We start from the raw sequence: 23075 nt of genomic DNA, 5'->3' as shown, positions 1-23075 counted from the left end.
TTTGAAATAGCCTACAAGTGGGTTGTCTAAATTACAAGCGTAGCCTAATAACAGCTATGTAAACTAACTGTTTTGAGTTTCCTTTCAATACAATATATATATATATTTTACATTTTTATTTTCACTTTATTTTCACAGGGAGTCATGCTGAGAGCACGGTCTCTTTTTCAGATGAGCCCTGTATACACAAAAATAATAAATTAGTTAGTGTTACCTGCAGATACAGTACATAGCTTACATGTAGCATAGCAGCACAGAAGAACAAGAGTGACTACGGCATAATATCAGTTATTTTCTAAATCATTAGCCTACATCATTAGTTAGAATAATAATTTTACACTAATAATAGACTATAGGTTTTATACTGAAATGTATACTTAAAAATAAATATTAAGACATTGTTGACCTGTTTCACGTGACTTCAAACCTCAACTTCTGATCACTAAACATACAATAAAAGAACTGATTATGGAATTGATAGACGCAAGTGAGAATAGTCTAGTTCTAAAACTAGACTAATCCGTTGAGCGATGGATTATTAGGGCGACAAAGGGAATAATTCGATTGAAAACGTGAATATAAAATGCCAATCAATAAGGACATAACAATCATTACCATTTACTGTAGCCTAAGCTATAGACCTACAAATGGTTTTGCAATGTATTATTGAGGAATGAATTGCAAGAGAGAGGTGGGGGGGTTATGCACGTTTCATTTGATCAGCAACTCATTCAGTTGCTAGACAGCACCACAGCCTGGCTGCATCTCTGTATATTTCCAGAAACATGGTTGAAGGTTTGTCCTTGGGAAAACCAGCCTCACCCATAGAAGCCCAATGGGATGAAGACCAAAAGAAAGATGTAAAAGAAACATTGTGTTGAATTGTTACAGTCTCTTTTGAGAGGATACAGAAAAGTTCCCTTGTGGTAACTTACCTTTTTGTTGGGGTGTCGCCGCAACGCAGGGTGCCAGAATTTGTGCGCTAATTAGGAAATGAGGAAGCTCGCGTTCTCCACCATGAATGCTCTTTCGGGGAGCGCATCTTTCTTTCCAGTCAGTCAACCGTGTACAATCATCCACCTGCTACTCGCAAACGACGCACTTTTTTTTTTGTTCAGATTCCCCTTTAAAGAATTATATTTAAATAGGCCTCTCTTTAACATTGGCAGTTAGTACCCCCACGTTTCTCTACATTTTGACCATTGCCCAGCTTGCTGAATGGTTGAGCTCAATCATTATGTTGTTTAGCTGCCCAGACACCACAGCACTGCAAACAGCCTATATGCAATTGGCCTCCTATTATGTTCCTCATCATAAAATGCTTATAGGCTCCTACTAAGTTCCACAATGTTACCAGACTTAGAGGTCTATACAAATGCACAGTTTGGTTTGTAGAAAGGATATACAACTTGAGATTGAGGCCTCAAATTATCATTGTGAACCAGCGCATGCAAACCGAGAAGTGTTTAAGTTTTGTTTTTCCTCCAGATACATGCCTTCAAGACAAGAACTCATAACTATACAAAAAGTGCAATGTAGCTTATTTCCAACACCCCTTGCCCTACAGGCTACACACTCGCCCCCCACCCCCACAAGTAACACAGCATTGACTGACAGAGACATTTCTCTCTATGTCAGAGGTCTCTTTTTTAACTTTGAGTCTTTTTTTGTGTTTTCTGTAACAAATGAAGCCCCAAAGCTTTCTCAAGCGCTGCCTCTATTCTCCTCTCTCACGACCCACCAACGAGCACTCGCTTTCTTATCCTCAAACCAGGCTATAACATAGCAACCGCCTCCCCTGCAACCTCTGACCTATGCTTTTTTTTGCATTTCCTGCAGCTAAAACATTGAGAAGCAGCCTAAGTGAAGGGGGTGCACCTGTGGCTGGGCAGGTGACACTGCGTGCGCCTTCGAGAGACGGGTCTCCAAGACGTTGCTCCGCTCTCTGACATTGAGGTTAAAGCCATTGAAGAAAGCGAAGATTAGACTCTCTTTGTACCAGGCAGCGTTAAACAAATTAATCTATTGCTGCTCATCTGACTGTAAAATCTCTCGATTTACTATTTCTATAGACCAAGGCCTGGGCAGGGGATAACCCCACACCGCAGAGCCCACTGAACATCTCAAAAACTTTGTTGACAATGAGTCTATCACTGCAGACTTCAAGTATGTGTCAGAAATTACAATCCAGATCATTACCCAGTGGAATTTTAAGGAAGAAAATATAGGCTAATTTAGCAAACAGGCTGACAATGTTTGCAAACATCCAAAGCAATATAAACAAAAACATGACCGCCTCCTCCTTTCAAAGTGCTCTCCTCTGAGAGCTATAGAAAAGCACCTTTGTTTATCAGTCAGCTTTTTTCCCTCACTAAGCTCTAGCAGAGTACATTAAACACATAAAAGGGACTCTTTAAATAAAGGCCCCACTGAACATATCAAGTTCCTATGACTAAATAAATCAAGAACACATGGAGAAAAAAAGTAAGGATATAAAATAGATAGTAGGTTATTGATAAACATGAGCATATAACATCAAATTGGCTAAATATAAAGGCTAAAATGTAGTGCTTATGAAAGAAAGTGCAAAACAAAGACTGGCAGAGTAGGGTATTGACGGGTCAAACTGTGTCAACCCGAGTTACGTTCAGATGAGCGAGCGAAAGCTGACCCGTGCGCGCACTACGCTTGCACTGGTCTGTTTTAAAGACCCCGCTTTTATTTCAGTTCCTTTATGTCATTATATCTTCGATTGTCTGCCAAATGAATGGAATTTATTTAAAATATATGCCATGTCAATGAGATTTGTTCTTTCGTTTGAAAGACCAATTGCCTTCAAATGACTAGGCCTATTCAAAATCAAACTTAGATGTGGAATCACAAGGTTTGCTTAGAATACCATTCGATAACTATTAGTCTAGCCCATGATCAGGCTAATATAAACAGCAGCTGTAACCTAGTCTATAGTACCGCAGTGCCAGTGGCCTATCCATTATTAATTATAGCCCAAGTTTAGCTATCAACATAATAAGAAAGTGACTGCAACGACGTCTAATAAAGAAAACTACAAAATGAATACAGAAAGATCATCATTCATTCTGCGACAATGTCATCATGCTGCGCCAAAAACCGTTAAGGAGACAGGACCCCATTTTCATTCAGTATGGAAAATAAAGCCTCTCGTAAAGCAATGCGAAAACGTATTTAAAATAATATACAATATAAAATCTACTTTTAAAAAAACGTATTTGTTCCTGTTGTTCGATCTGGAAGCTGATTGTCTCGTGCCTTCGCTCTATGTATTCGTACAGGGTGCTAATTCTCCTTGTCAAACGTTGTTAGCTAGCTGTAGCTAGCCGACTTCCATGTTTGTCAAATAGGAGAGTTGTCGATGGACGTTCACATGCATTTTCTGGCTTGTAAACATATCTTCTAGACAGCTTATTTCTTGTGGCAATATGCCTAGTAACCTGTACACGTTTGTAAACCACTCTCTCTGTGTTCTGCCCAGAATGTCTAGTGCTTGTCTGAGGTGGTCTCTGCCATGCACCTAGAGGGGTCTGTGGTGGTACTCCCAGCTCCTGGAGAATAGCCTCTGGGTCTGGGCTCCTATCATACAATGGAAATGTGTAACTGCACCGTTGTCTTGGATGGTCTCCACTGTCCACCAGTGGATGAAACTGGAGAAGGGCAGGTGCCTAACAAGAAGAAGCAGGATCCCCGAGCCCGTGCCATTGGTAGTCTTGGCCGGAAGATCCACCAGCGCCACCTTCAGGTGATTAGTGAGACTGGCGAGAACATGGTTACCATGCATCGAGTTGATGTCCTCAGACTGATGGACGAGAATGGGCTAAAACTGGTGCCTCAACGAAAACAAAAGATCCACCCGTCTAATGACTGGCAAACATATCCACGAGGAGCAGCTCAAACTCGGTGAGAAACAGAAAGCCAAGACAGGTGTGTAATATTTAGCATATACAAACAGTTTTACACCAGACACATGTACATCTACCTCTACCTTGCACACAGTGGTTGTATCCGAATTCTCTAAAATGCCTTTTCTCCTATAAGAGGGATATACTACAAAGCAGGTTCAATGAGTTAGTAAGCTATGTTCTGAAATAACTTTATTTTTTGGAAAGGTAAGCTTGAAATGGGCATGGCCTCTGACTCAACAACCAAAAGAAAATAGTTTAGATTTCTTAATGAACCCCAAAAATCCAGTTACTTCTGGTTGTTTATCAAAGTTAGCTGGCTAACTCATTGAACCTGCTTTGTAGTATACCCCTCTGATCTAAAATAAGAACAAAAACTACTACCCAGGTAAAGGAGCTCACCATTTCCTCTGACATTGGTAACCATGATCTTCTAACCAAGCTGCGGCAGGTCCAGAATTGGCTGGATAAAAAGCACCGTGTCAGAAGCACTCTGAGAACAGGATGCATGGAACATGTACAGCCACTGGTGAGATATCTATCTGGGATTGGTTTACCTTTACCTGTCTGATGCACATCATCTAAAACACTTATCGTATACAGATGCTATTCACCATTCTGTTGTTTCAAAGACGCTGTAGACATGATTGAATTGTATGCATAGCGACTACTACCATCTTCATGTACGTCATCTCCCTAACAAGCTCATGGAACTAGAGAACAGCTTTCCATTAGTATTGCAACCAGTAAACCTCCCATTTCAGACCAAAATGTGTCAACCTGGACAAACTAGATACCTCTTCACTATTCTGTAGTTGAAACCAGCAAAATAGTTAGTTGGTTAGTCTCTTTTTATTGCAAAAATATACATTCAATTCTGTATATGTACAACAACTTTCCTTTGGCAGAACAAAGAGACTCGTTAGCAACAAACTAGGCTCAGACATGCATAAATAAATAAAAATGTATTCTTGTGGACAGAAAAAGGAGTGTGCCCTATTGTCTGTACAAGGACTCCATGTTGACTTTCCTGAGATGTGCAAATGCGGAATAAGCCAAATGTTAATGTTGTATTTCTATATGGAACGCTGTTTGGGTCTTCGCGTGTCAAAAAAGATACACGTCGTCAAATAAGCTTGTTGACCAATCAGGACCTGAATATGACTGCACGTCACATAATAATTTAACACGTTCATTAATTTTGTATGTAGTTATTACACATCCATTACACTCTCACTTGTATTTCATATGTCACAACGGTTCATCGATACGTATGCTATGATGCTGGTAAAGTTGTCTCGCGCACCTACAGTGCTGGTCATAAAAAAAGCTAGCTAGCTGATGACGCAAACAATGTTCTTCCCCAGAAACATAGCAAAACGACGTTTCAGTAGCTATAGCTAGCTAGCATCTTCTAAAATAACCCTAATTTATAAAACCGTTCTTATTTGATTAATGGTGGTCGAGACCCATCTGTGAAACTACCCACAATAAGGATTAGCCACAATAGTGGACTTTGCGGTTTGCCTTCAAAATTAAAGTATGTTATTGACAGTGACGCAAATGAATACAACTTGTAGAATTATGCCATAATTGAATAGATCATTATACACGAGGTTGGAATGTTATATAAAATCAACAAAATACAATAATTTGTTAATTGGACAAATCTGTTGAGATCACACTGGATGTACTAGACTTAAGAATTGCATTGGGGGCATACTTATTTCACTGTACAGCCTTACCTATGGATTAATGGCATGGGGTATCAGTCTACTCAGTGACACCCAGAGAACATTAGCATTGTAGCTCTTATTGCGAGACAACTGAATTGAGCCAGATTTATTGTCAACCTAATATGTGTATTGAACATTATTCCCTAGGAAAAAAACAATACTACATGGATGTTTTGTAGTCTGATAACTCTTTAGGACGTTGGGAAAAATATATATTGGGTATTGAGAAGACTGATACCTAATTTCATTGTTCCCCAATCCTTAGGTAAAGCTCTACAGTGCAATATGAATTTCAATACACACAATAGGCTGACTGGGGAGGTGATTTCACAGTCACACGGTAAGAGCTACAACGCTAATATTTGCATTATCTCTTCACAGTTGTGTTCTGTGGGTGTCACTGACGAGACTGATATCCCATTTCATTGCTTCACATTCCAACCTTGTTTAACATGATCTAGTCTAAATATTGCATGATTCCACCAATTGTAACCTTCTGCGGCACTTTCAAAGAGGTACTTTTATTTTGAAGGCAAAGCGCATATTCCATTATTGTGCCTAATCCTATTGTGGCCAACTTCACAAGACATACCCCGGTCCGTTTGAGCCTCACAAGCCAGATGAAGCTAGCTGGCTTCTTATAACGTTAGCTTTGGGCAACAGGGTTAATTAAGTAGTTGGCTAGCTATTTATTTTCATGAACTGAAGTTCAGTTTCAATACACCTAAGCTAATACTTACAAGGATTCCTAAATCATTGTTAAGAATAATAAAAATGACTGCAGTTTCTACTGGTCATTGTTTTCAGGCTGGTTGTATTGGTGCTAGCTAGCTACCCCAGAAGTAGCGGTCGAACAAATAATGCCTTATTACCAACCGGCCGGCGTGTGCTTGTTTGCGTACTCTTTTTGTACAGCTTTGACAGTGCTACTGATAGTAGCGGTGGCGCTTGCTTGCACGTGCAAATTCAGTACACAACATTCAATAATAGAATTTAGTTATTTGACTGTCAAATTAAAATCTTATTTAACGAGTCAAATAGTGTTATTTGACATGTATCTTTTTTGACACGCAAAGACCCAAACGCATTCCATACTTTTATGGTTTTGACTGCAGGACACAACCCTGGAGATAGTGCAACAGAGGTGCTGGGAATTCTTTCCAAACCCAAAGTCATCCAATATGGCAGAACTGCCATGTGCATCCTATGTCCACCTTCTGGGAAGGAAGTCAAAGAAATGAACAGTTGCCGCAGCACCATCCTGATACCAGTTCACAGCCCACCATGCCCAACATATCACCTACAGCTCACCCCACAGACCACACAGCGGTTTACTTAATACAATCAAACTGAACAGTTGTGCGTGTAAACTCATGAGCTTAAATACAAATTAAAAATCTACCACAGTGAACTAAACTAGCGAAGGCAATATCATGTTTTTATGAGGGGGGGGGGGGGGGTTGTCTGGAGTAATTTTTATCCAATTGGCACTGAAAGTAATACTGCCATATGGCAAAATCCGGTCGGGTGGTCACGGTTTGATTTCTTAACCAGAGTTGCAAAAGACTGTGTCCTGAAGAAGGGATACCAGTGTAATAGGCTCTGATCCAACAGTGTTCGTTTGCTCTGACTGACCCCTTACAATGGATTCTGATTGCAAAGCTGCATGGGGCTTTAGATGACTGTTATTCTTGGGCTTGTAACCACTCAGTCTGGAAACCAGGGATCGCTTGGGTCGGGGTTTCTTCTGCAAACATGAAAAATGGATCGTTAGCTAATACAGGGCTGAAACACTAACAGTTACAAATCAATAAACAATAATATGTATTAACCATTTTCATAGGATGCGAGGAACAGCACAAAATGTAAGGTGTAAGTACTGGCTACAAGAAGTGTGTGTTCAAATAAAATGAACGTATTCAAGCATACATGGCATGCCTATTCTAACCTGTTTCTTCCTTTCTGGATCGTGGACAACACCGTGGCGTTGTAAGCTTTGCTGCGAAAGACAGAGTTTTCTATTACAGGGAACATAGGTCCATATATCCATGTTATCACTGACATTTTCACTGTTCCGAAAATTTGTGAGGACAACTCTCCCATACAAATGCACCTTCAGATACAGAAGCTGATTTTGACTAATAAGAGTGAGGTGAATCTGGTAGCAACACAACAAGACTCTGGTCAGGTATCCATACCTTCATGGCAAAGGTCTTTCCACAGCCTTCATGGGGGCAGGTGTAAGGCCGTAGCTCCTCATGGAAAGAGCCGATGTGGCTTTGCAGGTTGAATGGCGTGGTGAAGGACCTCTGGCACCCCTCCCTGGGACAGATAAACACCTGGCGCTCCTCTGCGTGGACACGCTGGTGCTGCTTCAGGAACCAGGTGTCGCGGAACACCTTGTTGCACTCATTACACTGAAAAAGGGCTGGAGGCACAAACAATCACCTTGCAGCGACCTTCATTGACCTCTGAGACATACATTGTTGTAATTGTTTTTGTACACATACTATTCTGAAAGCAATGTGTCAATCATAAGGTGTCAGACAGCATACCTCTGTGTACGTCTCTCCTATGGTTAGTATACTCAGTCCAGGTCTTTCCGATGAAAGAACAGCCATCTTTTTCACAGGGGTAGCCTGTGAGAGAGAAAAACAACAACATTTTAGCGTTAGTCTCCTACAGGGCTCAGTGTCACTCTCAGACAATCCAGCTGCAAGATCAGGAGATAAATCTTACCTCTGTGCACCTTCTCGTGAAGCCGTAGTTTATTGGGGAAAGTGAATCGTTTCTCGCAGCCCTCAAAGGTACAGCTATAAAGCCAGTGAGCGAGAAAGACAAAGGCAGATCAGTATAACAAGCTTGCACTGACCACTAATAAGTGTTGTTCTCTAGACCAAAGCTAGGAGTGCTAGGCATGTATTGTACTGGGTTACAATCTCCTGGATATTCAGTTCACAGGGCTCAAATCTTTCATATTTAAAATTAATTTACATTCACTCCAGGACATCTGTTTTCAACCAACAACATGGGGTAATGCCATTAGCATAACAAACAGCTTAATTTACTCACTGAAAGGGAGGTAGTTTGGTGTGCTGCTGGCACTCATGTGACTTGAGCTGATTGTTCTTCCTGAACACTTTCCCACATCCCTCAAAGCTACACTGTAAACATGGAAGAGTAAAACAATTATGGCAGCAATGCAAATTACACACCTGTTAGCCAAGTACTGCATTTCATTATACCTTGGCTGACTAAAACCAATAAATGTAGTCAGATTAACTCACCACATATTCATACAGTTTCTCCTCATCATGGTTGTGTTTGCGATTAACATGTTTCTTCAAATTGTAATTTGTGGTGAAGGCCTCCGTGCAGCTATCTACTGTACATCTGTCAACAAACAGAACAACACTTGCAGCCAATTTGTCTGGAATGTCCGCACTAGCTGGCTAAATAACAAATACTACCTAAAGGGTCTCTCTCCACTGTGGCTCAACTGGTGCCGAGCTAGGTGGTACTTGTCGCAGAATGACTTGTCACAGCCGTCATGTTCACACACAAATGGTTTCTGCAGAATATAGAAAAAAATTGAAGCATTTGTAGAGGGAAAAAAATCGTGTGGTGGTGGAATTAAATGCACAACGTGGAATATTTCCTCTGTTCAATTAATACCCATTGATTCTTGAAGAACAAGAAAACATTGGCAACTACTTTTGTACTAAACTTGGTTTAGTCTAACTGTCTCATCTGAACTACAAAAAAACATATTACTCTGGTGTTTGTTTTATATCGTAATTGAAGTCTGTATAACGTTTCACAACGTCGATCTCAGAGACAGACTGCTGTGAATGCAAGGACTGGCAATCAGTTTGAGACTGGTTTAATTCCCCCAGCAGCTTTATCAAACCACGTAGCGGGGCTGCAATTGTGCTGAAGCACGAACTCAGGCTTTAACTTCCCAGCATTACGTCAAAACCTATTTTGGCAGCGGAATCGCCTAACTACAGACCAAATACAGGGAATACAAAATTCACTTGCCGGTGTCCATGGCATGTCTCAAAATGTTGCTAGCTAGCGGTTAGCTGACCAGTTAGCTGTACTCACCAGCCCTGTGTGCTTGCAAATATGAGCATCTAGTTTCCATGCTTTGTTGTACGATGCATGACAGTCAGAGAATGAACATATAAAACTTTTGCGCGGTACTTGCTGACTTAATTCCATCATAATAATACAAGGCGAGGACTACAATGTGGCGTTGACCCACACACGTGCGGAATTGACAGGAAGAAGACCTTACGTCGCTACCATGTTGGCTCTAAAGAGGGGGGCTGTAAAATTAAGATAACTAAATACCATTCCAGTCACCAATTGCGTCAGTAAAGTGTATATTTTTGTACAAAATTGTTATACTACGTCAAAATGGACACGTTGTTTCTGTGTTTTGTCGACACATTTGGGTATTTTTCTTTCGACGTTTAAAATAGGCTGACCCAGCAAGCCATTGCACTCGTTTTGGCAGACGGAGTGCCCCGTTTCCGGCATTCTCGGTGCCTGTGGAGACGGGAATCCTATGCGGAGTGAGCTGCTCAGTATTGAACGCAAATAAAAAAGCAAAACAAATTGTTGAGACAATAATGTATATTGTTTCTCAAAAAATGTATTGTTATATTAAGCAGTATTGAGACCAATTATGTAAACATATTTTATGTTTTTAATATATCATTGGTCTAAGTGTAGGAAGTAGATTAGAGACACCCCAGTGAGCACCCTCTGACGCCGACGTCCATAGATGTTGAAAAGACGTTCAGTCCACCCGCCCTGGCCTTGATTTCAAGTCCACATATGTCTTTATCCGGTCCGGACCGGCCTTGATTTCAAGAAGATAGCTAGCTAGCTACCAGCTATCAACTATCAGTCAGCTAACCACTGCTAGCGGTCATCAGCTAACCTTTAGCTCTGAAAGCTCTCGCCAGTTCATACAACGCGTTTCAAACCAGAGCATAATGGACCTATTTTTCTCTCCATAGCCCCGGATTCCTACCGCAAACTCTGAACCTTTTCATCTGGATCATCGCAGCTACTTAACCGCAATCCGGGTTGACTACTCCTGGCTAACGTTTCCATCCCGGAGCAAGCACCAACTAGCCTGGAGCTAGCCCGTGCTAGACCCATCTCCCGGCTAGGGCTCCTGGGCTACTCCTGAAGCCCACTCCTCGGCTACAATATCCGGACCCCTTCTACTGCCGGTACGGGGCACGGAACCCCGCCGATCCTTTACGACTAGAATACCGACATAATCTGCCCGAGGATCCCAACAGGCCCCTCAGGCGCGACGTCCCCTGAAGGCCCATTCTGCTAACCGCGGCCTGCTAGCTATCTAGACCATATTGGACTGTTAGCTGATCCATCGGCCAGTTTCTTGGACCACTATACCCATTTTGCCAATTGGACTTGGACCCCTCTGCTACTTGGAACCCTACTAATTCCACGACTGGTCTATCGACGTCACCGCACGAGGAGGCATAAACAAACTTTCCCCCCATCGCAACGTCCCTCTAAGGCCCTTATGCTAGCTTGCTAGCTCTGGCCTGCTAACTGTCTGAATCGCCGTGTCCCCAGCCAGCCCAACCACTCTCTGGACCCATACGATCACTTGACTACGCATGCCTCTCCCTAATATCAATATGCCTTGTCCATTACTGTCCTGGTTAGTGATTACTGTCTTATTTCACTGTAGAGCCTCTAGCCCTGCTCAATATGGCTTAACCAACCATGTTGTTCGACCTCCCACATATGCGATGACATCGCCTGGTTTAAACGTCTCTAGAGACTATATCGCTCTCATCATTACTCAATGCCTAGGTTTACCTCCAATGTACTCTCTTCCTACCATACCTTTGCCTGTACATGGACCTGCAGTGCCTAGCTCCACTCCTACTCCCCAGGTGCTCTCATTTGTTGACTTCTGTAACCGTAAAATCCTTGGTTTCATGCATGTTAACATTAGAAGCCTACTCCCTAAGTTTGCTTTATTCACTGCTTTAGCACATTCTGCCAACCCGGATGTCTTAGCCGTGTCTGAATCCTGGCTTAGGAAAACCACCAAAAACCCTGACATTTCCATTCCTAACTATAACATTTTCCACCAAGATAGAACTGCCAAAGGGGGCGGTGTTGCAATCTACTGCAGAGACAGCCTGCAGAGTTCTATCTTACTATCCAGGTCTGTACCAAAACAATTTGAGCTTCTACTTCTAAAAATTCACCTTTCCAGAAATAAGTCTTTCACCGTTGCCGCTTGCTATAGAACACCCTCTGCCCCCAGCTGTGCCCTGGACACCATATGTGAATTGATTGCCCCCCATCTATCTTCTGAGCTTGTGCTGCTAGGTGACCTAAACTGGGACACGCTTAACACCCCGGCCATCCTACAATCTAAGCTTGATGCACTCAATCTCACACAAATTATCAATGAACCTACCAGGTACAACCCCAAATCCGTAAACACGGGCACCCTCATAGATATCATCCTAACTAACTCGCCCTCCAAATACACCTCTGCTGTTTTAAACCAAGATCTCAGCGATCACTGCCTCATTGCCTGCATCCGTAATGGTTCTGCGGTCAAACGACCACCCCTCATCACTGTCAAACGCTCCCTAAAACACTTCAGCGAACAGGCCTTTCTAATCGACCTGGCTGGGGTATCCTGGAATGACATTGACCTAATCCCGTCAATAGAGGATGCCTGGTTATTCTTTAAAAGTGCCTTCCTCACCATCTTAAATAAGCGTGCTCCATTCCAAAAAAATTGAACCAGGAATAGATATAGCCCTTGGTTCACTCCAGACCTGTCTGCCCTTGACCAGCACAAAAACATCCTGTGGTGTTCTGCATTAGCATCGAATAGCCCCCGTGATATGTAACTTTTCAGGGAAGTTAGGAACCAATATACACAGGCAGTTAGGAAAGCCAAGGCTAGCTTTTTCAAATAGAAATTTGCATCCTGTAGTACAAACTCAAAAAAGTTCTGGGACAGTGTAAAGTCCATGGAGAATAAGAGCACCTCCTCCCAGCTGCCCACTGCACTGAGGCTAGGAAACACTGTCACTACCGATAAATCCACAATAATTGAGAATTTCACTAAGCATTTTTCTACGGCTGGCCATGCTTTCCACCTGGCTACCCCTACCCCGGGCAACAGCCCTGCGCTCCCCACAGCAACTCGCACAAACCTACCCCACTTGTCCTTCACCCAAATCCAGATAGCTGGCTGGACCCCTACAAATCAGCCGGGCTAGACAATCTGCACCTTCTCTTTCTAAAATTATCTGCCGAAATTGTTGCAACCCCTATTACTAGCCTGTTCAACCTCTCTTTCGTATTGTCTGAGATTCCCATCGATTGGAAAGCTGCCGCGGCCATCCCCCTCTTCAAAGGCGGAGACACTCTAGACCCAAACTGCTACAGACCTATATCTATTCTACCCTGCCTTTCTAAGGTCTTTGAAAGCCAAGTTAACAAACAGATTACTGACCATTTCGAATCTCACCGTACCTTCTCTGCTATGCAATCTGGTTTCAGAGCTGGTCATGGGTGCACCCCAGCCACGCTCAAGGTCCTAAACGATATCATAACCACCATCGATAAGAGACAATACTGTGCAGCCATATTCGTCGACCTGGCTAAGGCTTTCGACTCTGTCAATCACAACATTCTTATTGGCAGACTCAACAGCCTTGGTTTCTCAGATGATTGCCTCGCTTGGTTCACCAACTACTTCTCTGATAGAGTTCAGTATGTCAAATTGGAGGGCCTGTTGTCCGGACCTCTGGCAGTCTCTATAGGGGTGCCACAGGGTTCAATTCTCAGGCCGACTCTCTTCTCTGTATACATCAATGATGTCGCTCTCGCTGCTGGTGATTCTTTGATCCACCTCTACGCAGACGACACCATTCTGTATACTTCTGGCCCCACTTTGGACACTGTGTTAACTAACCTCCAGATGAGCTTCAATGCCATACAACTCTCCTTCCGTGGCCTCCAACGGCTCTTAAATGCAAGTAAAACTAAATGCATGCACTTCAACCGATCGCTGCCTGCATCTGCCCGCCCGTCCAGCATCACTACTCTGGATGGTTCTGACTTAGAATATGTGGACAACTACAAATACCTAGGTGTCTGGTTAGACTGTAAACTCTCCTTCCAGACTCACATTAAACATCTCCAATCCAAAATTAAATCTAGAATCGGCTTCCTATTTCGCAACAAAGCATCCTTCACTCATGCTGCCAAACATACCCTCGTAAAACTGACCATCCTACTGATCCTCGACTTCGGCGATGTCATTTACAAAATAGCCTCCAACACTCTACTCAACAAATTGGATGAAGTCTATCACAGTGCCATCCGTTTTGTCACCAAAGCCCCATATACTACCCACCACTGCGACCTGTATGCTCTCGTTGGCGGGCCCTCGCTTCATACTCGTCGCCAAACCCACTGGTTCCAGGTCATCTACAAGTCTCTGCTAGGTAAAGCCCCGCCTTATCTCAGCTCACTGGTCGCCATAGCAGCACCCACCCGTAGCAGGCGCTCCAGCAGGTATATCTCACTGGTCACCCCCAAAGCCAATTCTTCTTTTGGCCGCCTCTCCTTTCAGTTCTCTGCTGCCAATGACTGGAACGAACTGCAAAAATCTCTGAAGCTGGAGACTCTTACCTCCCTCACTAGCTTTAAGCACCAGCTGTCAGAGCAGCTCACAGATCACTGCACCTGTACGTAGCTCATCTGTAAATAGCCCATCCAATCTACCACATCCCCATACTGTATTTATTCATTAATTCATGTTGCTCCTTTGCACCCCTATATCTCTACTTGCACATTCATCTTCTGCACATCCTACCATTATAGTGTTTAATTGCTATATTGTAATTACTTCACCATAATGGCCTATTTATTGCCTTACCTCTCTTATCCTACCTCATTTGCACAGGCTGTATATAGATTTTTTGTACTGTGGTATTGATTGTATGTTTGTTTATTCCATGTGTAACACTGTGTTGTTGTATGTGTCGAACTGCTTTGCTTTATCTTGGCCAGGTCGCAGTTGCTAATGAGAACTTGTTCTCAACTAGCCTACCTGGTTAAATAAAGGTGAAATAAATAAAAATCCACAGACACCTGAATCGGACTTGAATAGGCCCAAATCTAGACGTCTATGGTTGGTTCAGGTTTGGTTGAAGTTTGGACAGCACAGTACAGCACAGTAGAGTAGAGCAGAGTACAGTCAGGGCCGGGATTATGGGTGGGCCTTAGGGGGCCTGGCCCTCCCTACCGTACATCCTTGCCCATCCAAATAAGATATTTAAATATCGATAATTTATTGGAATGAGACACACGCCGACAGAAATACTAATCAATCTCAGATAAAGCATTAGAGCGAGAGAAAAAGCACCCCTCTGTCTCAGTATGTGTAGGCCTTGTATCTGATGCTGTCCGGCCAAAAATAGTATTACATTTTAGCAGACGCTCTTATCCAGAGCAACTAGGGTTAAATGCCTTGCTCAAGGGCACATTGCCAGATGTATTTACCTAATTGGCTCAGGGATTCAAACCTGTAAACTTTTGGTTACTGACCCAACGCTCTTAACCATTAGGCTACCTGCTGCCCACAGTATGGCATGTCACACTATTTTTGCCCAGACAGCATCAGATAAACATTAAAATGTAATACAATATTACAGTCCAATTACGTTTTTACTATAAAACCCACAAACCCATAAAAATGTGTCCACATGAAAGCGTGTCCTGTGAAAAAAATAAACATGGAAATCAAATGCCCTTCCAACTGATTTATTTCTGGAGCAGTCCCTGAGTACAGATAAGTATAGTAAAGAAAAGTAGAGTATAGTTCATTACAGTACAGTAGAGCACAGTAGTGTACAGTATAACATTCTGTATTATAGTGTACTGTACTCTACTGTATTGTACTGCACTGTATGGCAATGCACTGCACTCTACTGCACTCTACTGTACTATACTATGCTGATCTGTACTGTGCTGTCCTAACTTGTGAAACATACTGTAGATGTCTATGATTGGTTCAGATTTGTCCTGTCCGGAACAACCAAATTTGTTCTTGCATTGGGGCGGAGCTTATTAGAATAACATCCAGCATGCTTTGCAAGTGTTCATTTTTACATTCACATTTTGGTCGTTTAGTAGACACTCTTGTCCAGAGCGACTTACAGACTTACTGTAACCGTTACTGAGAATGTTATTGTAGTTGAAGTGTTCTGTTGTTTTTTTCTGTTGTCAGAAAGTGCATGTGACAGATGTTGGCTCCCTTTTCCTATTGCAGCACTTTCCTGCAATCAAATGACCTAGTGGCCTCATGGGTGGAATGTTATTAATACTTTTCATAATTTCAAAATGAATAACAATTATTTAAAAAAATCCTGCTGAAATCTATATGAAATGGTTGTGTTATATTGGGATGCAAACTCAAAATTGAACACATTTCAACTCTATAACTGACATGGTACAGCTGTCTTCTTTATGATTTGCCCATAACCGTGTGTTTGAGGTGTATACTTTTGTGTCAATGTAGACTTGTTTAAGACTACTAAGAAACACTCTGTGTGACCCTGAGCTTGGCCCACTGCAGTAAAAGGTTAATTGGAATTACATTTTTGGAATGTGACATTGTCACGCCTGATCTGTTTCACCTGTCTTTGTGTATTGTCTTCACCCTCCTCCAAGTGTCGCCCATCTTCCCCATTATCCCCTGTGTATTTCTGAGTTCTCTGTTTCTGTTGCCAGTTCGTTTTGTCTATAGAACCTACCAGCATTTTGTTTCCCTGCTCCCACCTGTTTCTTGCTCCTGTTTCCTAGTCTTTCCCGATTTTGGCCCCTGCCTGCCCTGACCCTGAGACTGACTGCCTGCCTGCCGTTCTGTACCCTTACACCCTTGCTGGATTACTAACCCCTGCCTGCCTTGACCTGTCGTTTGCCTGCCCCTGTGGTTGTAATAAATTCTTGTTACTTCTGCACCGTCTGCATCTGCGTCTTCCCTTAAAACGTGATTAGATATAATGCTTTCTTCATCGACAAGTATGTAAAAGTGAGTTAATGTATGGTTGAAATTTGGGCAAAGAAACAATTACCAAAAAAAATCGTATTGTCAACGTCCGTAAAATACATATTTTCAAGATCTGTAAAATACATATTTTCAATGTCCAGAACATCCTAAATATACGTATTTTCAACTTTCATTCAGAATCCAAAATGAACCTGATTTCAACATCATTATACTCGCTGCGACGACTCATATCAACATCCTGGACATCAGCCTACATCATTGCCAATGCCTGTCTATCATTGAAAACGGTGTTTGTTGCTCTTTCCTATATTTTATTGTTACTGTTACATAAAATATGAACAGGTTAGTAGTTCTGTCACACAAACATCAAGGCGATACACTACATAACCAAAAGTATGTGGACACCTGCTCGTCAACCATCTCATAACAAAATCATGCCCCCCCCCCCCCCCCCTTTGCTGCTATAACAGCCTCCACTCTTCTGGGAAGGCTTTGCACTAGATGTTGGAACATTGCTGCGGGGACTTTCATCCATTCAGCCACGAGCATTAGTGAGGTCGGCACTGATGTTGGGCGATTAGGTCTGGCTCGCAGTCTGCGTTCCAATTCATCCCAAAGGTATTCAATGGGGTTTAGGTCAGGGCCCTGTGCAGGCCAGTCAAGTTCTTACACACCGATCTCGACAACATTTCTGTATGGACCTTGCGTTGTGCACAGGGACATTGTCATGCTGAAACAGGAAAGGGCCTTCCCCAGACTGTTGCCACAAAGTCAGAAGCACAGAATGATCTAGAATGTCACTGTATGAGTTAGCGTTAAGATTTCCCTTCACTGGAACTATGGGGCCTAGCTCGACCCACGAAAAACAGCCCTAGACCATTATTCCTCCTCCACCAAACTTTACAGAGTTGGCACTATGCATCCTGGCATCTGCCAAACCCAGATTCGCCTGTCGGACTGCCAGATGGTGAAGCGTGATTCATTACTCCAGAGAATGAGTTTCCACTGCTCCAGAGTCCAATGGAAGCGAGCTTTACACCACTCCAGCCGACGCTTGGCATTGCGCATGGCGATCTTAGGCTTTCGTGCGTCTTCTTGTCATGGAAATCCATTTTATGAAGCTCCCTACTAACAGTTCTTGTGCTGACATTGCTTCCAGAGGCAGTTTGGAACTGGGTAGTGAGTGTTGCAACCGAGGACAGACGATTTTTACACGCTACAGGCTTCAGCAATCGCCGGTCCCATTCAAATCAAATTGTATTTGTCACATGCGCCAGATACAACAGGTGTAGACCTTACAGTGAAATGCTTATTTACAAGCCCTTAACCAACAATGCTTTAGAAGTTAAGAAAAGTAAAAAATAGAAAATAAAAGTAACAAATAATTAAACAACGAGACTATATACAGGGGGTACCGGTACAGAGTCAATGTGCCGGGGCACCGGTTAGTCTATGTAATTGAGGTAATATGTACATATAGGTAGAGTTAAAGAGACTATGCATAGATAATAAACAGAGAGTAGCAGCAGCGTAAAAGAGTGGTCTGAGTAGCCTTTTGATTAGCTGTTCAGGAGTCTTATGGCTTGGCGGTAGAAGCTGTTTAGAAGCCTTTTGGACCTAGACGTGGCGCTCCGGTACTGCTTTCCTTGTGGTAGCAGAGAGAACAGTCCATGACTAGGGTGGCTGGAGTCATTGACATTTTTAGGGCCTTCCTCTGTCACCACCTGTAATAGAGGTCCTGGATGGCAGGAAGCTTGGCCCCAGTGATGTTCTGGGCCGTACGCACTACCCTCTGTAGTGCCTTGCGGTCGGAGGCTGAGCAGTTGCCATACCAGGTAGTGATGCAACCAGTCAGGATGCTCTCAATGGTGCAGCTGTGGAACATTTTGAGGATCTGAGGACCCAAATATTTTCAGTCTCCTGAGGGGGAATAGGTTTTGCCCTCTTCACGACTGTCTTAGTGTGTTTGGACCATGATAGTTTGTTAATGATATGAACACCAAGGAACTTGAAGCTCTCAACCTGCTCGCCTGCAGCCCCGTCGATGAGAATGGGGGCATATTCGGTTCTCCTTTTCCTGTAGTCCACAATCATCTCCTTTGTCTTGATCACGTTGAGGGACAGGTTGTTGTCCTGGCACCACCCGGCCAGGTCTCTGACCTCCTCCCTATAGGCTGTCTCATCGTTGTTGGTGATCAGGCCTACCACTGTTGTGTCATCTGCAAACTTAATGATGGTGTTGGAGTTGTGCCTGGACGTCCAGTCATGAATGAACAGGGAGTACAGGAGGGGACTGAGCACGCACCCCTGAGGGGCCCCCGTGTTGAGGATCAGCGTGGCGGATGGGTTATTACCTACCCTTACCACCTGGGGGCGGCCTGTCAGGAAGTCTAGGATCCAGTTGCAGATGGTGTTTAGGCTCAGGGTCCTTAGCTTAGTGATGAGCTTTGTGGGCACTACAGTGTTGAACGCTGAGCTGAAGTCATTGAATAGCATTCTCACATAGGTGTTCCTTTTCTCCAGGTGGGAAAGGGCAGTGTTGAGTGCAATAGAGATTGCATCATCTGTGGATCTGTTGGGTCGGTATGCAAATTGGAGTGGGTCTAGGGTTTCTGGGATAATGGTATTGATGTGAGCCCTGATCAGCCTTTCAAAGCACTTCATGGCTACAGACGTGAGTGCTACGGGTCGGTAGTCATTTTGACAGGTTACCTTAGTGTTCTTGGGCACAGGGACTATGGTGGTCTGCTTGAAACATGTTGGTATTACAGACTCAGTCAGGCTCTGCCACATTCGACGAGCATCGGAGCCGGTGTAGTACGACTCAATCTTAGTCCTGTAATGACGCTTCGCCTGTTTGATAGTTCGTCGGAGGGCATAGCGGGATTTCTTATAAGCTTCTGGGTTAGAGTCCAGCTCCTTGAAAGCAGCAGCTTTACCCTTTAGCTCAGTGCGAATGTTGCCTGTAATCCATGGCTTCTGGTTGGGGTATGTAGGTACGGTCACTGTGGGGACGACGTCATCAATGCACTTATTGATGAAGCCAGTGACTGATGTGGTGTAGTCCTCAATGACATCGGAAGAATCCCGGAACATATTCCAGTCTGTGCTAGCAAAAAAGTCCTGTAGCTTAGCATCTGCTTCATCTGACCACTTTCTTATTGACCGAGTCACTGGTGCTTCCTGCTTTAGTTTTTGCTTGTAAGCAGGAATCAGGAGGATAGAATTATGATCAGATTTGCCAAATGAAGGGTGAGGGAGAGCTTTGTACGTGTCTCTGTGTGTGGAGTAAAGGTGGTCTAGAGTTTTTTCCCTCTGGTTGCACATTTAACATGCTAATAGAAATGAGGTAAAACATTTGAGTTTCCCTGCTTTAAAGTCCCTGGGCCACTAGGAGCGTCGTCTCTGGATGAGCGTTTTCCTGTTTGCTTATGGCTGTATACAGCTCATTGAGAGCGGTCTTAGTGCCAGCATCGGTTTGTGGTGGTGTATAGACAGCTACGAAAAATCCAGATGAAAACTCTCTTGGTAAATAGTGTGGTCTACAGCTTATCGTGAGATACTCTAGTTCAGGCGGACAAAACCTCGAGACTTCCTTAGATTTCATGCACCAGCTGTTGTTTACAAATATACATAGACCTTCACCCCTTGTCTTACCAGAGGCCGCTGTTCTATCCTGCTGAAAAACTTAAAACCGCCAGCTGTATGTTATTCATATCGTCGTTCAGCCACAACTCAGTGAAACATAAGACATTACAGTTTTGAATGTCCCATTGGTAGGATGTATGTGATCGTAGTTTGTCTATTTTATTATCGATTGATTGTACGTATAGGCTAATAGGACCGATGGTAAAGGTAGATTACCCTCTCTGCGACAGATCCTTACAAGGCACCCAGGACCTTCGTCCTCGATACCTCCGTCTCTTTTTCCTGCAAATGATGGTGATGAGGGCCTTGTCGGGCATCTGAAGTAAATCCTTCCCGTTTGACTCGTTGAAGAAGTGTTCCACCAATATGGGGTGAGTAATCGCTGTCCTGATATCAAGAAGCTCTTTTTGGTCATAAGACACGGTTGCAGAAACATTATTTACAAAATAAGTTATAAATAATGCAACAAAAACATACACAATAACACAATTGGTTACGGGATAGTAAAACGGCAGCCATCTCCTTCAGCGCCATTAGGCTAAGTCTTATAAGTCTGTGAACTTGTGTGGCCTACCACTTGTGTGGCCTACCACTTTGCTCCTAGACGTTTCCACTTCACAATAATAGCACTTACAGTTGACTGGGGCAGCTCTTGCTGGGCAGAAATTTGACAAGTTGTTGGAAAGGTGGCATTCTATGACGGTGCCACATTGAAAGTCACTGAGGTCTTCAGTAAGGCCCTTCTACTGCAAATGTTTGTCTATGGAGATTGCACGGCTGTGTGCTCGTTTTTATACACCTGTCAGCAACCCGTGTGGCTTAAATAGCCAAATCCACTAATTTGAAGGGGTGTCCACATACTTTTGTAAACGCTTTTATTTATACCTTATTTTACCAGCTAAGTTGACTGAGAACACATTCTCGTTTACAGCAATGACCTGGGGAATAGTTACAGGAGAGAGGAATGAGCAAATTCAAAGTTAGATGGCCAGAGGGCCAGATTGGGAATTTAGCCAGAACACCAGGGTTAACACCCTTACTCTTACAATTAGTGCAATGGGATCTTTAGTGACCACAGAAGGTCAGGACACCCATTTAACCTCCAATCCGAAAACAACACCTTACATAGGGCAATGTCCCCAATCACTGCCCTGGGGCATCTTGTTTTAGACCAGATGAGAGAGTACCTCCTACTGGCCCTCCAACACCACTTCCAGCAGCATCTGGTCTCCCATCCAGGGCCAACCCTGCTTAGCTTCAGAGGAAAGCCAGCAGTGGGATGCAGGGTGGTATGCTGCTACTAGTATCAGGATATAGAATCAGGCCTACTCAAGACTGCCATCAAGTGGCTAAATTGGGTTATAATGGCAAGGACATGCTGGAGGTAAAACAAGGTATTTTTCGATCTCTATCACACTGTTCATTTGATTGAAAGTGGGTATATCAGATTGATCTCCATATTATAACTCTGGTATGTAACAATGTGTAACACTCATTTAACAGAGAAGACAGTATTTTGGGATCTGCATGGTTATTTGCTGTGAATTTTGAAAAATCATGTTAATTAAAAATGTAATCAATAAATTATTTAGCAGTTTTGCATAGCAACCAGTCAGTCTCCCTTATGTAAATGTGTATTACTGTATCAACAGGTAAAAAGTTATACCGTGGTTCTGGACCAATTCCATTGCTTTGAAAGCTAATTTACCTCATTGAAATTAGTAACAGAAAACTTTTTATCTCTAGATCTCATACAATACCAATATACAGAGTATACTGTGGTAGCATAGCTGTATGTCTTCTCCCACCCCCACACTTACGCACACGATGAGATTCCTCTAAGAACACGGTCACAGGCTTTTAGACACTCATTAGCCAGTATGAATACTATAAGTGTTAGCTCCCATTACATGGTGTTGTGTTGGAGTTTGGGATTGGGACACACCCCCAACTCCATACATGGAGTGCTACCTCCTTCCCACACAGCACTGCATCTCACAAAGACAATATATGGATTGTTTTCTCTCACTGTTGCCTTTGCCTCACGTACCCGCACACACACACACACACACACACACACACACACACACACACACTCTTCCTCTCTCTCCCGCTCTCTCTTGTTCTCTCTCCCTCCTTAACTCTATAAACAAGACTCACAGACTGCATTTGAATGTAAACCCCTCCAAGTTTCCATCATGATGTAGAAACACAGATGATCTTCCTTAGGGGTTGGTTTTGGACAGGCAGCTGTTTAAGGAACCTCCCCACCCCACTCTGTCCCCATTGCGTTGTCTCATATATATAGACAGCACACGCTGAGATGTAACAAAATCTTAATTAAGGCTCTTAATCCTCCGTGCCGTCGCCTGGCCAATGCTGTGCACTCACGTGAAATACTGTGAAACACAGCATGGGAGGGAAGGGGGGTCGGACAGGGCTGTCTTCTTCTGCATTAACATTCTGTTACGAAGGGGTGGACTTGTTTTTTTGTTGTCCAGACTACTCTTCAAAAACACAAATCAATTCAGGACACAAATGAATAGATAAACCTATCCATATGCCACAGTCTAGATCCAGTAGCAATGTGTTACTGTAACAGTACTGTCAAATTCAAGATTAGTCCGAAGCATTTACTGTTGGTCTAGA

The 23075-nt window shown here is 43.2% G+C and overlaps 1 protein-coding gene and 1 long non-coding RNA gene across 3 annotated transcripts; one reads left to right on the top strand and one right to left on the bottom strand.

Annotated features, from left to right (window-relative positions):
* The first annotated feature begins 2994 nt into the window (after nucleotides 1-2994).
* LOC106563601 (uncharacterized) lies at nucleotides 2995-7087 on the top strand. The gene is made up of 3 exons (XR_001319293.3): nucleotides 2995-3957; nucleotides 4324-4464; nucleotides 6787-7087. It is a non-coding gene; the product is annotated as an uncharacterized LOC106563601 (long non-coding RNA).
* Nucleotides 4769-10091, bottom strand: gtf3aa (general transcription factor IIIAa). 2 transcript variants are annotated; one of them, XM_014129321.3, is made up of 9 exons: nucleotides 9779-10091; nucleotides 9142-9242; nucleotides 8959-9064; nucleotides 8744-8835; nucleotides 8411-8493; nucleotides 8227-8310; nucleotides 7870-8099; nucleotides 7620-7670; nucleotides 4769-7418 (listed from the first exon to the last, which is right to left on the bottom strand). In XM_014129321.3, the coding sequence occupies exons 1-9, from the start codon at nucleotides 9896-9898 to the stop codon at nucleotides 7218-7220; spliced, it is 1068 nt and encodes a 355-aa protein (XP_013984796.1). In that variant the 5' UTR covers nucleotides 9899-10091; the 3' UTR covers nucleotides 4769-7217. The 2 variants fall into 2 exon arrangements, with proteins under 2 accessions (XP_013984796.1, XP_013984797.1); XM_014129322.3 differs by having other exon boundaries at nucleotides 8411-8484.
* Between the last annotated feature and the right edge of the window lie 12984 nt (nucleotides 10092-23075).

The sequence above is a fragment of the Salmo salar genome, chromosome 11, assembly GCF_965601325.2.
Source record: "Salmo salar chromosome 11, fSalSal1, whole genome shotgun sequence".
Classification (NCBI taxonomy): Eukaryota; Metazoa; Chordata; class Actinopteri; order Salmoniformes; family Salmonidae; genus Salmo; species Salmo salar.
The sequence above is the reverse complement of the archived record's forward strand: the minus strand, read 5'-3'. Positions and strand labels throughout refer to the sequence as shown.